This window comes from Antechinus flavipes, chromosome 1 (genome assembly GCF_016432865.1).
Source record: "Antechinus flavipes isolate AdamAnt ecotype Samford, QLD, Australia chromosome 1, AdamAnt_v2, whole genome shotgun sequence".
NCBI classification, from domain to species: Eukaryota; Metazoa; Chordata; class Mammalia; order Dasyuromorphia; family Dasyuridae; genus Antechinus; species Antechinus flavipes.
The window spans coordinates 112757896-112775183 of NC_067398.1; the positions used below are offsets into that span (position 1 = coordinate 112757896).

At 33.3% G+C, this 17288-nt stretch overlaps 1 protein-coding gene across 1 annotated transcript in view; it reads left to right on the forward strand.

The window, feature by feature from the left end:
* The window catches only part of LOC127544326 (phospholipid-transporting ATPase ABCA3-like), a 225225-nt gene that overhangs the window by 101044 nt on the left and 106893 nt on the right, over nucleotides 1-17288 (forward strand). The window contains exons 12-15 of the mRNA XM_051970919.1: nucleotides 13504-13658; nucleotides 13894-14049; nucleotides 14455-14665; nucleotides 15492-15642. Coding sequence (XP_051826879.1) covers nucleotides 13504-13658; nucleotides 13894-14049; nucleotides 14455-14665; nucleotides 15492-15642 — 673 coding nt within the window. The remainder of the gene's footprint in view (nucleotides 1-13503; nucleotides 13659-13893; nucleotides 14050-14454; nucleotides 14666-15491; nucleotides 15643-17288) is intronic.

A 17288-nucleotide genomic window follows, 5' to 3' on the forward strand; every position in this document is an offset into this window, starting at 1 on the left:
TATCTCATTATTGTCATTCTCTTGGATTAAATTATGGATTATGTCTGTGATTTGATGTTTCACCGACTCATTCTTTAGGAGTAGATTATTTAGTTTCCAATTAGTTTTTGGTCTATTTTCCCCTGGCCCTTTATTACATGTAATTTTTATTGATGATGATTTAAAAAGATACACTTACTATTTTTTGTCATTCTGCATTTGATTTTAAGATTTTTATGCCCTAATACATAGTCAATTTTGTGTACGCAAAAAATTGATGTAGGATCCATGTACCATCGAGAAAAAAGTATATTCCTTTCTGTCCCCATTTAATTTTTTCCAAACGTCTATCATACTTAACTTTTCTAAAATTCTATCTCCTTAACTTCTTTTTTATTTATTTTGTGGTTCAATTTATTTAATTCTGATAAGGTTAAGATTCCCCCACTAATATAGTTTAGCTGTCTATTTCTTCTTGAAACTCTCTTAACTTCTCATCTAGGAATTTGGATGCTCTGTCACTTAATACATATATGTTTAGTATTGATATTACTCGATTATGTATGGTGCTCTTTAGCAAAATGTAGTTTCCTGTCCAGGCCTGCTGGACAGAGTGTGTGTATGGGCCCTGAAAAGAGAGAGGAGAAAGGGCGGGACAAGAGACGTGTAGAAGGGAGACAAGACAGGCTTTCTGATCAAGTATCGTTTATTGTGGGCAAAAGTACAAGTATTTATGGTGGTTTGTAAGGGGGTGGAGGTCATGCTAACTCAGTACAGAGGGGACTGTAGACAAAGGAATTGATCAGAGGCCTTTGATGATGTAGGAAGCTCCAGGAGGCATCTAGATGTCTGTTTATTCAAGGTTAGAGTAATTTCAGGAATGTGGCTTTATCATCTGTAGATTAGTGCCAGCTCCCCACAGTTTCCTTTCTTATCTCTTTTAATTAGATTCACTTTTGATTTCACTTAATCTGAGATCAGGATTGCTATCTCTTATGCTTTTTATGCTTCTTGAGCTGAAGCATAATAGAATCTGTTCCGTCTTTTACCTTATCTTTGTATCTGCATGTATCACTCTGCTTTCAGTGTGTTTCTTGTAGGATTCTGGCTTTTAATCCAGTCTGCTATCTACTTCTGTATTGTGTTCATCCCAAAGTTAAAATTACTAACTGTATTCCCTGTCATCTTTTTTCCCCCAAGTAATACTTTATTTTTTTCTTTCCCTCCTCTCCAGTGTTTTGCTTCTAACTGCCACCTCTCTCAATCAGTCTTCCTCTTTTACAGCCCCTCACCCCTTTTTTATCCCTTTCCCCTTCTCTTCTCCGTTCTTCCTCTTTTCCTTTTTTCTTTTCCCTCCTACTTTCCTATAGGGTGAGACAAGTTTCCCTATCAAATTAAATGTTTGTTATTCTCTCTTTGAACCAAATCCAGTGGGATTAAACTTCACACAATACTCATCCCTCTCCCTTCTCTCCCTCAATTATAATATGTCTTTTTTCCCCTCGTCATGTGATATAATTTACTTCATTTTACCTCTCCTTTCCCCTTTTACCAGTACAATACCTTTTCCATCCCTAGTTTCTTTTTTATATCACAATAAAGTCAAATTATATTTATTTCCTTTAAGTATATTCCTAACAAAGATACATTTCTCAAGAATTAAAAATATCATCTTCCATATAAGAATGTAAAATTTTTAATCTTTAAAAAAACATCGTTTTTTCTTTCCCTTTTTATGTTTCTGTGCTTCTCTTGAATTCTGTATTTGAAGATCATTTTCTGTTCAGCACTAGTCTTTTCATCAAAAATAAATGAAATTTGCCTATTTCATTGAATGTCTTATCTTTTCCTCTGAAAGATAATGCTTAATTATGCTGGATAGTTTATGCTTGCCTATAGTCTAAGGTCTCTGCCCTCTGAAATATCATATTCCAGGTCCTTTGATCCTCTAACGTGGAAGCTGCTAGGTCCTGGGTAATCCTGCTTTGTAGATCCTTAATATTTGAACTGTTTCTTTCTGGCTACTTGTAGTATTTTCTCCTTAATCAGATAATTCTGAAATTTAGCTATAATATTCCTTGGAGTTTTAATTTTTTGGATCTCTTTCAGAAAGTGATCAGTGGATTCTTTCAATTTACCCTCTAGTTCTAGGACATAAAGGCAGTTTTCCTTGATCATTTCTTGAAATATGTTATCTGTGCTCCTTTTTTCATCATAATTTTCAGGGAGACAAATAATTCTTAGATTTTCTCTCCTGGATCTATTTTCCAGGTCAGTTGTCTTGCCAATGAGATATTTTACATTTTCTTCTATTTTTTCATCTTTTTGGTTTTGTTTGACTGATTCTTGATGTTTCATAGAGTCATTCATTTCCATTTGTTCAATTCTAATTTTTAGTGAAATATTTTTCTCAGGTAGCTTTTTTACCTCCTTTTGCATTTGGCTAATTGAACTTTTAATTGAGTATTTTTGTTCATTGGATTTTTTCCATTTCACCAATTCTATTTTTCAGAGTTGTTCTCTTTTTCCATTTCACCAATTCTGATTTTCAAGGAATTGTTCTTTTTCTATTTTGCCGAATCTGTTTTTAAGGAATTGTATCCTTTTTCCATTTCACCAAATCTATTTTATAAGGAATTTTCATCAGATAGTTTGTTTCCTTTTCCAAACTTTCTTGTAAAGCTCTCATTTCCTTTCCATTTTTCTTCTAAGTCTATTTTAAGATCCTTTTTGAAATCTTACAAGAGAGCCTTGAGAGTTGGAGAGCAACTCATATCACTCTTAAGGGTGATATGATCTAGGCTTCATCTGGAGACATTTTGCCTTTAGTGTCCTAAGGGTTTGAGATCTGTTCTTCTCTATCTTCAAAACAGATATCTATGTAATCTTCATAGTAGATATCTGTAATCCCTGAGTTCTTGAAAGCCTATTTTCTCTGTTTTTGCATTCTAGATCACCCATAATCCCTGTCTTTGCATTCTAGATTACCTGTAATCCATGAGTTTTAGATCACTTGCAATCCCTGCCTTTGTGTTCTAGGTCACTCATAATCCCTGAGCCCTAGGTCACTTGTAATCTCTGTCTTTGTATTCTAGATCACCCATAATCTTTGAGTTCTAGATCACCCACGATCCCTGCCTTTGTATACTAGCTCACCTATAATCCCCATCTTTGCATTCTAGATTGCTCATAATTCCTGAGTTCTGGATCACCCCTGATCCCTGTCTTTTTGTTCTAGATCACTTGCTTTCCCTGTCTTTGTGGTCTAATTACCCAGTTTCATAACTTTCATCCCCCACTCTCGTGCCCAATCAGTTGCCAAATATCATTTATTCTACTCCTCTAGGCTGACATAACTTTTTTTCCCTAGACTTCTAACTCGTCCTATCTCATATCTCTCACTTATGTTAATCTGTCCTCCACATCACTGCCTTTCCATCTTACTCCTCAGCTCAAAAAGGTCCAAAAATAATTCGATCATGTAAAAACAGGGAGAAGTAACGATAGCTTTTGTTTGAATGTATAGAATATTAAAAGTTCTATGAGGGCCTTGAACATTTTGGAAAGAAGGGCTATATAGGATTTATGGAAATATATGGACTAAAATCCCGAGATGAGAAGGCTTAGATGGCTTACAATCATGAGGATCATAGAGCTTTTGAAATATTTCAGAAGTGGCAGTAAATATTTTTCTAACAATGAGAAATATAATAACCATCTTTCCAAAGTTTCAGTCTAAGAATGATGTCCAAATAGCTTAACTCTGTTAAAAAGGCTTTTTTGATCCTTGAAATTGACTTGCTCTGTGATGCATGTGATGTCATGAACTAGAAGTGGACAGGATTTTGATCAGTATCAGATTTTGCTCTTGCTAGTTGGTATTATATAAGGATCCTCTGGAATCATAACTGTTCAAGTAGCCATAGCCCATTTCTTCTAGGGCCAGGGCCATTTGTATCCTGCTGAATGGATGTAGTCTTCTAACAAGGAGATTTTGCTCCTCTTAAATCTCAAATACTCCAGGGGTCCTCAAACTACGGCCTGCGGGCCAGATGCGGCAGCTGAGGACGATTATCCCCCTCACCCAGGGCTATGAAGTTTCTTTATTTAAAGGCCCACAAAACAAAGTTTTTGTTTTTACTATAGTCCGGCCCTCCAACAGTCTGAGGGACAGTGAACTGGCCCCCTATTTAAAAAGTTTGAGGACCCCTGCTACACTACTACTTAATCTTCTTTCTTGCCTGAATTGGTCACAAGTTTGGTGACTTCTAAAAAAAAAAATCAGGATTATTTTAGGAGGAAAAGCAATTCTTTCATGGGATTTTATAGAGATTAATAGATTTTATTTTATTTCATTTACATGAAAATTTATGATTTGTAAAGTTGTATATCTTTATCTCTTTAGAGCCCCTTTAAGGTGTGTTCTGTAGCTTAGCCCTGCTTGACAGATAAAGAAATTTAGCCTCTGAGAGTTTGTGTGATTTGTATAGGATAACAGATCAAGTGAAGTGTCACAAATACAGTTTAAAGATAGAATACTATAGGGCTGTCAAAATGAGGAGAAAGATGATTCCAAAGAAACAGCAAAATATTTGTTTGAACTGATATAAAGTGAGTAGACCCAGGAAAAACAACTTATACTCTAGTATCAATATTATAAAAATAGTTCTGAAGATTTTTATTAACTGATGAAAAAGGAAATGATCAGAATCAGAACAAATTGTAGAATAATAACAACATAGTAAAAACAAATAGCTTTGAAAATCACTCTCATCAAGGCAATGATCTACCATAATTTCAGAGGACTGATGATACAATGTACTTTCTACCTCCTGACAAAGAGATGACTATACATATACATATATGTAAATATGTACATACATACTCAACTTAACATATAATGTGAGACTAATATGATGCATATACGTGCATGTAATCACAACACATACATTTACATGTATATGTGCAAGTACATATAGAGGAGCATGCATATAAATTTGGACATGCTAATAAATAATGTGTTTTGTTATTTATTAGTATTTGTTCCATGGAATTATTTTTCCTCTTTTAATAGGGTAGGAGATAAGAGGAAGAGAAAAATAGATTTCTTTTGCTTAAAATTTAAATTATAGACAGAAACGACAATTTGAGACCAAAATTCTCTTGATTTCAAGTGCTTCCTGTTGTTTGTTATAACATATGTATTCTCTTGTTATTAAGGCCTTCATCTTAATGATAACAAATAATCTTTTTAAACAAATAATGTGGTGTTCTCTTCTTTTATATAATATATGATGGTTCTCTGTGTGGAGCAGGTTTCTTGGGGAGGTTTTCAGGAGGCAGCCTTAGTTTCGGTTCAAAGTAATAATCACTTCAAATGCAGCCATCTGATAAAATCCAAATGTTTATTTTCTCCTTCCAAGTCTTGTCTCTTTCCTTGGGCCTGGGTAGCTTTCTTAGAGGCCTGTCTTTCAGTGGAGAAGCGAAGGAGGAGAGCCTGCCACCACAGTGGTGTTAGATGGGATGAATGAATCTGGCTGCGCCTCTGAGAGTGGGCTCCTTCTGAACTGATTCACTTCACTAACTCAGCTCCTTTTTATGCTCTTTTAGAGGTGTGAACTCAAAGGTTGATTCCTCCTCTGAGAGAGTGGGATTGTGGGTTTCTGACTTGTGAATCTCATACTGAATACTGACTTGTGAATCTCCCAAAAGTGTGAACTCCAATGAGTACTTAAATATATTAGTGAGCTAGAGAATTTGCTAAGTACCATGCTAAATAAGGCAACTGACTTATCACTTTGTAAGGATTCTAACAAAATAGTATATAAATAAATATATATATAGAGAGAGAGAGAGAGACAGACAGACAGACAGAGAGAGAGAGAGAGAGAGAGAGAGAGAGATTCTAACTATTATGATCATAATTTTTTCATTTAAATTGTGAGGCAACATCAAAAAAAAAAAAAAAAAAACCTTAGTTCCAGTCTGCCCTCTAACAAATACTAGCTGGATATCCATGAACAAATCATAGAAACTCTCAATTCCCCATACAACATTAAGACTATAAGTTTTTTTATGTATATCTTATCAATAGTTATCTGTAGTATAGGGTCAGAAAGAATATATGTGTGTGTACACATGTATATATATGGATATATGGCTACATACACACACACACATAGACCTATACATACACTCATGCATGTATTTATGTAGCTGTGTTTATAGGCATATTTGTACACACATATTCACATGGTGGGGGGGAGGTGTATAACATTTCTATAGCACTAGTTTAATAACACCTCTATGAACTAGCTGGTGAAGAAATTACTATCTCACATTTACATACTGGGAAATAGAAGCATACTTAGAGGGCATGATTTGGCCAGGGATACTGAGTGTTGGGGGATGGACTTAAAGTCTTTTGACTAGCAGTTGCACATTCTTGCAATTACAACATTGTGGAGTGAAAAAGGTTCCTCGAATAGAAACTTCCTTATCTGCAATCAGCATTATGGGGAAGGACTAAGTATTGGAGTAGCTAATGGAGTGAAGAATATTTGCAAAATTCCCTTTTCTGTCCAATTTTTGCATTGCTCTATTGCTGTATTAAATTTGAGTATAAGGATAACATATCAAAACTTCATAAAGTAGAAAGTAAGCCTTTAAAGAGAGGAGCAAGTTGTTTTCCATTTTAGTAAAATTAAAATTTGTTACTTGAGAATTTTCCACGAAGCAGTGAAGTCATTTGTAAGTAGGTAATTGAAAAGAAAAATTGAGGTAGAGTTGAATGCGATGGGATGCTAAAAACTATAGGAAAAGGTAAGAAGAGTTATTATCTTATATAAATGAGGTACAAGAAAAAGAACTGAGGAAGAAAAATTAGATGGGAAGAAGGACTGATAGTTCTGGAATCTTACTCTCATTGGAAGTGGGTTAAAGAGACAACAATACATATATATCTAGAAAGGTATAAAAGTCTCCTGACTTCAGAACTAAGAGAATAAAGGGGGAGTGAAAGGGAAGAGAATAAAGGAGAGATTTTTAGAAGGGATCCTAATCACATCAGAAGTGGGTTAAAGAGTGAACAACATATATATTTAGAGAGGAATAAAAGTCTTTTGAACATAAAGAATTAAGAAGGTGAGGGAATAGAATGGGGTATAGAAGGGTGTATAGATTAACTGGAATGGGATAAAGTATGTAGATTAACGCGACAGATAAAGAGGGAGGAAAATATAGGAGGAGAAGATAAGGGAGGGATCCTTTGAATAGGGGGTAAGTTAAGTAATAAAGCAAGGTAGTGGGTAGAAGTAAGGCAGAAGAATCAAAAGGGATAAGAAATAAGATACACATAAACATAAAAAAGATCAGAAACAGAATTATTAAGTTAAAAAAAGCTGGGGTAGTAATCATTGATCTGAAAGTTAAAGCTAAAATGTATTAATAAAAGGAGATAACTAGGGAAACTATATGTCAAGCATATTAATATTGTTTTAGATTAAAATAATTAGATAGTACAAGGTTGGAATATTTCTGTGTTGAAGAAATGATGAATTGATGGATTTAGAAAAATATGGAAAGACTTATTAGACTTATGAAAGAAGATGTTATCAACCTTCAGAAAAACAGAGGACAAACAAGCATAGTACAGTTTTATATAGATGCATATGAGTTTATATGTGTATGTTTATGATTATAGATATCTATGCATATATATGTTTATGTGTATAGATGTTTGTATATGTGCATGTATGTATATATAATTATATATGTGTGTGTGTATCTGTCTCATATATATTCATGCACACATATATCCAGGCTTAATTGTAGTAACCTTTGAGGGAAGGAGGATGGAAAGGAGAAAAAGTAAAAAATGAACAGCAGAGAACAAAAGTAGACCTATAAGAAATAAAGGTGGTGGGGAAATGCATAGCACTCATAACTTTTAATGGGCCGGTATCCATAAAATGGAAGAGATTAGCAAAATGAATTAGACAACAAAATCTAACAATATATTGTTTACAAACTTAGAACAAATAGGTAAATGCAGAATTAAAATGAGGGGCTGAAGCAAAATCTGTTATGCTTCAGCTGAAGTAAAAAAAAATCAGAGATAACAGTCATGATGTCAGACAAAGCAAAAACAAAATTAGAACTAAATAAAAGAGATAATCTTAACTTTTTTAAAGATACCTTAGACAATGAAGTAATATTAGTATTAAATATATACTCACTAAATGGCATAATATCCAGATTCTTAAAGAAAAAATTAAATGAGTTATAGGAGAAAATAGATAGTAGATAATAATCATAACATAAATAGCAAAGTTAAGGAGATGAATAGAATTTTAGGAAAGTTAGATATGATAGACCTCTGTAGAAACCTGGGAGTAAAAAAGACTATATGTTTTTCATCAGTGCTACCTGCAACATTCACAAAAATTGAACATTTATTAGGATATAAAAACTCATAAATGGCAGTGAAGCAGAGATATAAAATGTCCCATAATACAACAAAAAAATACATTCAATAAGAGACCTTTGACATCTAGATTAAAAATAATTAGAAACTTAAAAATCTAATTTTTAAAAATGAATGGATCAGAAAATAAAGGAAATAATCAACAATTGCATTAAAGATGATAAAAGCAATGAGACTACATACCAAAATTTGTGGAATGCAGCCAAAGCAGTACTTGGAAAACAATATATATCTCTAATCTCAAATCAATAAGATAGAAAAAGAAGCAGATTAATGAATTGGGCATGCAACAACAACAACAAAAACTAGAAGAACAACAATTTTTAAATTTTTAGTTAATCACCAAAATAGAAATCCTGAAAGTTAAAGGAGAGTCAATATAATCAAAATGACAATTCTGTCTGATTTATTTAGTGTCATGCCAATCAAACTACTAAGGAATTATTTTATAGAATTAAAATAACTTGACAGAATTCATCTGGAAGAACAAAATGTTAAAAAAAAAAAAAAAGAAATCAATGGAAACTGAAGGACTGTAAATCCCAATAATATCAAATTTCAAACTTTATTACAAATTGATAATCATCAAAACAATTTAGTACTGTCTAAGAAATAGAGTGATGCATGTGCAAAAATGTTTGTGGCAGCCCTTTTTGTAGTGGCTAGAAACTGGAAACTGAGTAGATGTTCATCAGTTGGAGAATGGCTGAATAAGTTATGATATGTGAATGCTATGGAATATTATTGTTCTGTAAGAAATGATCAGCAAGATGATTTCAGAGAGGCCTGGAGAGACTTACATGAACTGATGCTGAGTGAAGTGAGCAGCACCAGGAGATCATTGTACACAGCAACAAGATGATTATACAATGATCAATTATGATGAACGTGGCTCTCTTCAACAATGAGACTGATTCAAACCAATTCCAATTGTTCAGTAATGAAGAGAGCCATCTACACCCAAAGAGAGAACTATGGGAAATGAGTGTGGACCACAACATAGCATCTTCACTCTTTCTGTTATTGTTTGCTTGCATTTTGGTTTTCCTTCTCAGGTTTTTTTTTTTCTTTCTAGATCCAATTTTTCTTGTGCTGCAAGATAACTGCAAAAAATATGTATACATATATTGGATTTAACGTATATTTTCTTTTTTCTCTTTTTATTATTATAGCTTTTTATTTACAAGATATATGCATGGGTGATTTTTCAGCATTGACCCTTGCAAAAACTTCTGTTCCAACTTTTCCCCTCCTTTCCCCCATTCCCTCCCCTAGACGCAGGTAGGGGAGTTATGTTAAATAATTTACATGTTAATTATTTACATGTTAAATAATTTAACATATATTTTAACATATTTAACATGTATTAGACTACCTGCCATCTAGGGGAGGGGGTGGAGTAAGGAGGGGATAATTTGGAACAGAAAGTTTTGCAAAAGTCAGTGTTGAAAAATTACTCATATATATGTTTTGTAAATAGCTATAATAAAATAATTTTTTTAAAAAGAGAGTGGTGGATCAGTGGAGTACATATAGGTACACAATGTGTGGTAGTAAATGACCATAGTGATCTAAGATTTGATAAAGTCAACATCCAAGCTTTGGGGGCCAAAACTCACTATTTGGGGGGGAGGGGAACACTAGAAAGCAATCTGGTAGAAACTAGGCACAGACCAATGTTTCATACTATATACCAAGATAAAAGTCAAAATGGATTCATATTATAGACATAAAGGATATCATAAGAAAATTAGGGGAGCATTGAAAAATACACCTCTCAGATTTATGGATAAGGGAAGAGTTTGTGATCAGAGAAGACACAGAATGAATCACATGAGGAAAAAATGAATAATTTTTAACTATGTGAAATTAAAATGGTTTTTTACACAATATGAAAAATTAGGAACCCAAAAAATAAGCCTGAAGTAAGCACAAAAGAAGAGATAGTAAAAATTAGAGGGGAAATTTAAAAATTGGAAACCAAAAAATCCCCATAGAAATGAAATATGTAAAACTAAAAGCTAGTTCTATGAAAATACTAATGAGTTGTTAAACCATTAGCTAATCTGATTAACAAAAAGAGAATAGAATATCAAGTCAATAAAATTGTATGTGATCAAGGTGAAATTATACTAAAGCCAGAAGAAATAAAAAGAATAATTAGAATCTATTATGTACAGCTGTATATATCTTGGATCTTTTTTCAAATGTCATAAAAAATATCTTCTCTAAAACCAAAAGCAAGCATTCTCTGCAATGGAGATAGACTAAAACATTTTCTAATAAATAAAGTTGTGACGCAAGGATGCAAAGATATCCACTCTCTCCTCTATTATTTAATGAGTTCTAGAAGTGCTAGCAATAACAATGACAAGAAAAAAAGAAAGGAATAAAGATAGGCCAAGAAGATAAAATTATTTCTGTTGATGATATGGTTTGCTAGGATAATCCTAAGGAATCGGCAACAATGCTTATTAAAACTTCAACAAAATTGCAGGGTATAAAATAAATCCTCAAAAATAAATAGCATTTATGTAAAATAATGTCAAAAAGCAAGAGTAAAAATAGAGAGAGAAATCCCATTCCAAATAAAATTATAATACAGAAATAAACTTAGCAAACCATTACAAAATGTTCTTTAAAGAAATAAAGAATAACTTAAATAACTAGAAGAATATTCAGTACCCAATGGTTCTTCCATCCCAACATAACAAAAATAACAATACTGTCAAAATTAATTTACACTTTTAATGCTATCCTGGTGAAATTAGCAAAAGGATAATTTATTGAACTTTATAAAACTGTAACAAAATTCATTTGGAAAAACAGAAAACCAAGGGAAATGAGAAAAAGAAGAAAGGATATAGGAGAAGTCTTTATTATGGAAAAGACTAGATAAGGGAGATTTGAAAATAAGAGAACTCAATCCAATATTTTAATAAAATAGAAAAAATAAATTACTTAGGGGAAAATAGTCTTATTTGATTTAAAAAAAAAAAAAAAAAGCTGACAGTACCAGAAAGGAGTCTGATAGAAATTAGGCCTACACTAGCACTTTATACCATATTCTATAATATAGTCTATGGAACTTTATTATTAAAGAGCACAATATTTTTAAAAAATTAGAATAGACACGTCATATATATGTCTCACAGCTATAAGTAGGTGATGAGTTCATAACCAACCAAGATGTAGAAGCAGGTACCTAAGTTAAAATAGCTAACTTTAATTACTTGAAACTAAATAGTTTCACAGACAAAAATTAATTCACCCAATATAAAAAGGGAAATGATTTTTTAAAACTACTTGATTCTTCCATTTCTAATTATTGTCTTAAATATTTACCTTCATGACTAAATTCCTTACCAAAGAAAGCCATCTGCAATTATTGCCTTCACTCTTTTTCCTCTTATTCTCTTCTTAACTATCTGCCTAGGCACTCTTCACCTCCTAATAATACTGTCATTAAGTTATTGCATCAACTCCCATGTTCTTAATAATCATCTCTATTTTCATGATTCTCATATCTGTTCATCCAGTCTTGAATCATTCTCATCTCAAAATTTGTATTTTCAGCTGCCTATTTGATACTTTAATCTTGATGTCTCATAGATATTTTCAACTCAGTATATCCAGAACTCAATTCATTATCTTTCTCCTTAATTCTTCCCCTTTCTTATTAATGTTGAAGGTACCATCCTCACAGTCTTCTCTTTGGATGTAGATAGCTCTTATCATCACAAGATCATTGAAACAGGCCTGAATCACCTCATTGTTGAAAAGAGCCAGTTCCAATGGACTGGTGCTGGAGAGAGCCATTTGCACTCCAAGAGAAAACTGTGGGGACTGAATGTGGATCATTCACTTTTTTGGTTGTTGTTGCCACACAAAAAAACCATCTATAATCATATGAAAAAATGTTCTAAATCACTATTGATTAGAGAAATGCAAATTTTAAAAATACTGAGGTACCACCTCACACTTCTCAAATTGGTTAAGATGACAGCAAAAGATAATAATAAATGTTGGAGGGGATGTGGGAAAACTAAATGCATTGTAGGTGGAGTTGTGAAATGATCTGGAGATCATTTATGCCCAAAGGGCTTTAAAACTCTGCATACCCTTTGATCCAGCAGTACCACTGGGTTTGTATCACAAGAAAATTCTAAAAAAGGGAAAAGGACCCATATGTGAAAAAATATTTGTAGCAGTCCTTTTTGTGGTGGCAAAGGATTGATAAATGAGTAGATGCCTATCAACTGGGAATGGCTCGATAAGTTATGATATATGAAGGTAAGGGAATATTATTGTTCTATTAAAAAATGAACAAGCTGATTTTAGAAAGGCCTGGAAAGATTACATGAACGGATGCTGAGTGAAACAAGCAGAACCAGCTATTATTGTACATAGTAACAGAAAGATTGTGTGATGATCAACTATGAAAGACTTGGTTCTTCTCAGCGGCTCAGTGATCCAAGGCAACCCCAATAAATTTTGGATAGGAGACACCATCTGCATTCACAAAGAAAACTATGGAGGATGAATGTAAATCAACACATGCTATATCCCACTTTATGTTTATTTATTATGTTTTATTTTTCTCTCATGGTTTTTCCCTTTTGTTCTTATTTTTCTCTCCTACATAAGATTCATAAAGAAATGTGTTTTAAAAAACTAATGTGCATGTGTAATCAGAAAAAAAAAACAATTAAATTTAAAGAAAAATTCTGGTTTTAGGGTACTCTCTGTTTATATGTATTCCCATCCCCACTTCCTGGGCTTGAGTAAAATTATTTCATCTTGAAAAAAAAATATTAAATGCTTGTGACTAATTGCTTAAGAAAGGAATTTGTCTCCCCTTTCTAATGCCAGGGCCTACTTGTTCTGAACAGAATATTTCTTCTAATGATATTATGGTAGTGGGATGAAGTTAATCTGTGAATTAACTAGAACAGGGATTCTAAACCAAGTGCCAATGGAGAGTAAATTTATGTTCCTGTTAATGAAAGTAAAGCTTCTATATATCTTCTATACTATAGGTCTCTTTCCCCCTACAAGTGGACAAGTATACATTAGTGGGTACGAGATTTCACAGAATATGGCTCATATTCGGAAGAATCTGGGTGTATGCCCCCAGCACAATATCTTCTTTGATGAAATAACAGTTGCTGAACACCTTTTGTTTTATGCTCAGGTGAGCTGAAGGAGAACCATCTTTTATATTTTTGTTCAACTATTTGATATACCTTATCCTTAGAACATTTTCTGAAGAATTGGGAAGTGGGTAAGGGGAGGGAAGAAAGAAATCCCAGCTTCTTCTTATTCACTAATCTGTTTATAGATTCACATTTTTCAAGCTAAAAAATTTTCAAGTATTTTCCTTATTCGAAAGCCTCTTTTTAACCAGTCTCCAACTTCCTGTTTCTTAGCTAAAAGGATTGCCTAAGAAAAAATGCCCGGAGGAAATTGATCACATATTGGGCATTCTTAATATGGAACCTAAACGCCATGCTATTTCAAGTACATTGAGTGGGGGAATGAAACGAAAGGTTTCCATTGGTATCGCTCTCATAGCAGGCTCCAAGGTATAGTAAAAACACAAGATCAAACTTCTTGCTACAGTCTGATCAAAAAAATCAAGTAAAGTCATGTTAACTAAAAGTTACCTCCCACTGCATGCTTAGTGGACAAGCATGTCAGTAATCTGATTGGCCTAGGGATCAAAGTTTATGGGGATCAAAGAACTCTCTAGCTTAATTCTATCCTGGACTTTAAGCTCACCTAGAAAAACAAATGCTAAATAGATAAAATGTGATAGAAATGCTTTGGTGTCTGAATGTAACTCAAAGTAAGCTAATTAGGCTCCTTTGGACCAGGATGGGAGTAGTAGTGCAGAGGAGGAAGCAGGGCTCCCCCCTGGCTTAGTAAATAATGAAATACCACTGAACTACCATTTTACTAATTGTGGGACTATTCCGTTGGATCTATAGGTAGTGATGTTGGATGAGCCAACATCTGGCATGGATCCAGTCTCTCGTAGGGCTACTTGGGATCTACTTCAACAGCAGAAAAGTGAACGAACAATTATACTGACCACTCACTTTATGGATGAGGCTGACCTATTGGGAGATCGCATTGCTATCATGGCAAAAGGAGAATTGCAGTGCTGTGGCTCTTCACTTTTTCTCAAACACAAATATGGTAAGGAAGACAAGGAAGAAAAACTGGGTAATTTTATTTTTTACTCCCCACTGGTTTCACTCAAACCCTTATTGTGGTGAGAGAAATTCTTTGCTGTTTCCTTTTATAGAATATCCTAAACATCCTCCCATTAAATTTATTATCTCTAATTGCTTTGGAGTTAGATCCCCTGGATCTGAATAGGAAACATGTGAAAATTATTTATCCAAATACCAGAGAGAATTTATAAAATGGCAATGTTGTGTTATTTTATTATATACCCTGACATTCACTCTTTCTGGTTAGTGATGTTTCCTTAGCCAAATTGTTTGAATATTTGTGAGAATATTCTTCCTTTTGTATAACTTTATTATGTTAATTTTCACAAATAAGAAATCTCTATCTATTCTGATTTTTATTGTCCATAATATCAACTGAAAAGATTTTCTGAGCAAAAGTGCCCTGAAAAAATAAATTTTATTCCTCATTTTCACTATTGCCTAGCAGAAAAATCAGAAATAAGACTCTGGAGCAGTATTAAGGATGTTCCCTGACTACCTATTTACATTTGACTATCCTGTCATAAAAAAGAACTGAACATTCCCATGGTCAGTTGAAGCAATAGAAAGTCATATGTGACCTAGAAAGGGAAATATTTTTTTTGGGGTTTTTTTTTGTTTGTTTGTTTGTTTTTTAATTTAATTTTATTTAATAATAACTTTGTATTGACAGAATCCATGCCAGGATAATTTTTACACAACATTATCCCTTGCAATCACTTATGTTTCGTTTTTTCCCCTCCCTCGAAAGGGAAATATTTTTAAAAACTGTTTGTTTTTTCTTTCAGGTGCAGGATACCACTTGGTCATAGTGAAGGAACCTAGATGTAACATTAAGGAAATTTCCCATCTGATTCTTAATTATGTACCAACTGCCACAATGGAAAGTAATGTTGCAGCTGAATTATCATTTATCCTGCCGAAAGAAAGCTCATACAAGTAAGGCCTTCACAGGAACTGGACTGATGAGGGGTTTTTTGTTTAAAAATTTTTTTTTATTATTAACTTGAAACCTATGATCATGTCTGTATACAAAGAAAAAATGGGATCATATAAGAAATCATGTATCTATTACATACAGCTTTCTTTAGTAGCATATTTAGTATATATTAAATTTAACATAGTAGCATCATCATTTTCCTGGTTTTCTTTGTTCACTTCTAAAATTTATGTTCTTTTCTGTGTATTTCTAGTGTTCCATCTGGTGTTTCTTTTTTTTCTGTTTGCTTTTTCTTTTTCACTTATTGCTTCCTGATCTCCCACTGAAATCTACTATTGTAATAAAAAAGTCCAGTCAAGCAAAAAAAAATTCATATATTGGCAATGTATGACAATACTTGTGTCATTCTTCATCTGCAGCTTATTACTTCCCTGCCAAGAGTTGGGAAGCATGTTTCTACAGTTGTACCTAATTGCTATATTGGCTGGGTTCTTAAGTTGCTCAAATATACTTTCCTTTATAATGCTGTATAAGTTGTTCTCCTGGTTTTGCTCATTTCACACTGCATCAGTTAATTTGTCTCTTTCTAGGTTTCTCTGAATCAAGTCTCCTCCATTTCTTATCACTAGTGCAATGATTTTTTTTCTTAGTATTTTATTTTTCCAAACACACGTAAAGATAGTTTTCAACATTCATTTTTGTAAAACTTTGTGTTCCAAATTTTTACCACCCCCTCCCTTGCCTTTCCTCTCCCCAAGACAGCAAGAAATCTAACATTAGTTAAACATGTTCGGTCCTTTTAAATATATTTCCATATTTGTCATATTGTGCAAGAAAAATCAGACCAAAAAAATAATCACTAGAAAGAAAAAAAAACCAATACGCTAACAAAAAAATCCATATTCAGTCTCCATAGTTCTTTCTGTGAATGCATATGTCATTTTACATCCTAAGTCTATTGGAATTGTCGTGGATCACTATATTGATGAGAAGAGTAAGTTTATAATAGTTGATCATCAGATAATCTTGCTGTTACCATAAACAATGTTCTCCTGGTTCTCCTTGCCTCACTTAGCATCAATTCATTTAAGTCTTTCCAGGCTTTTCTGAAATCATCTCACTTATAATTTCTTATAGAACAATAATATTCAAGTACATTCATATGCCATAACTTACTCAGCCATTCCCCAATAAATTGGCTTTCACCCAGTTTCCGATTTCTTGCCACTACAGAAAGAGTTGGTATACATTTTTATTTTTTATTGTTATTATATGTGTGTCCTTTTCCTTTTCTTTTTTTGGCTGAGGCAATTGGGTTAAGTGACTTGCCCAGGGTCACACAGCTAGGACCTGTTAACTGTCTGAAACCAAATTTGAACTCAGGTCCTCCTGACTTCAGGGCTGGTGCTCTATCCTCTGCCCCACCTAGCTGCCACCTTTTCCTTCTTTTATGATATCTTTGAGATATAGGCTCAGTAAACACAATGATTTTTAATTACATTCTTGTATCAGAATTTTTTTTCAAGCATTCTCTAATTTATGTAGACACAGTTGGTTTCCAATTCTTTGCTACACTTAAGTGTACTATTGGGGAGGATTCTGAGAATATGGTAAAGTAGGTCAGAAAATTCTAAGCTTTTCAGAT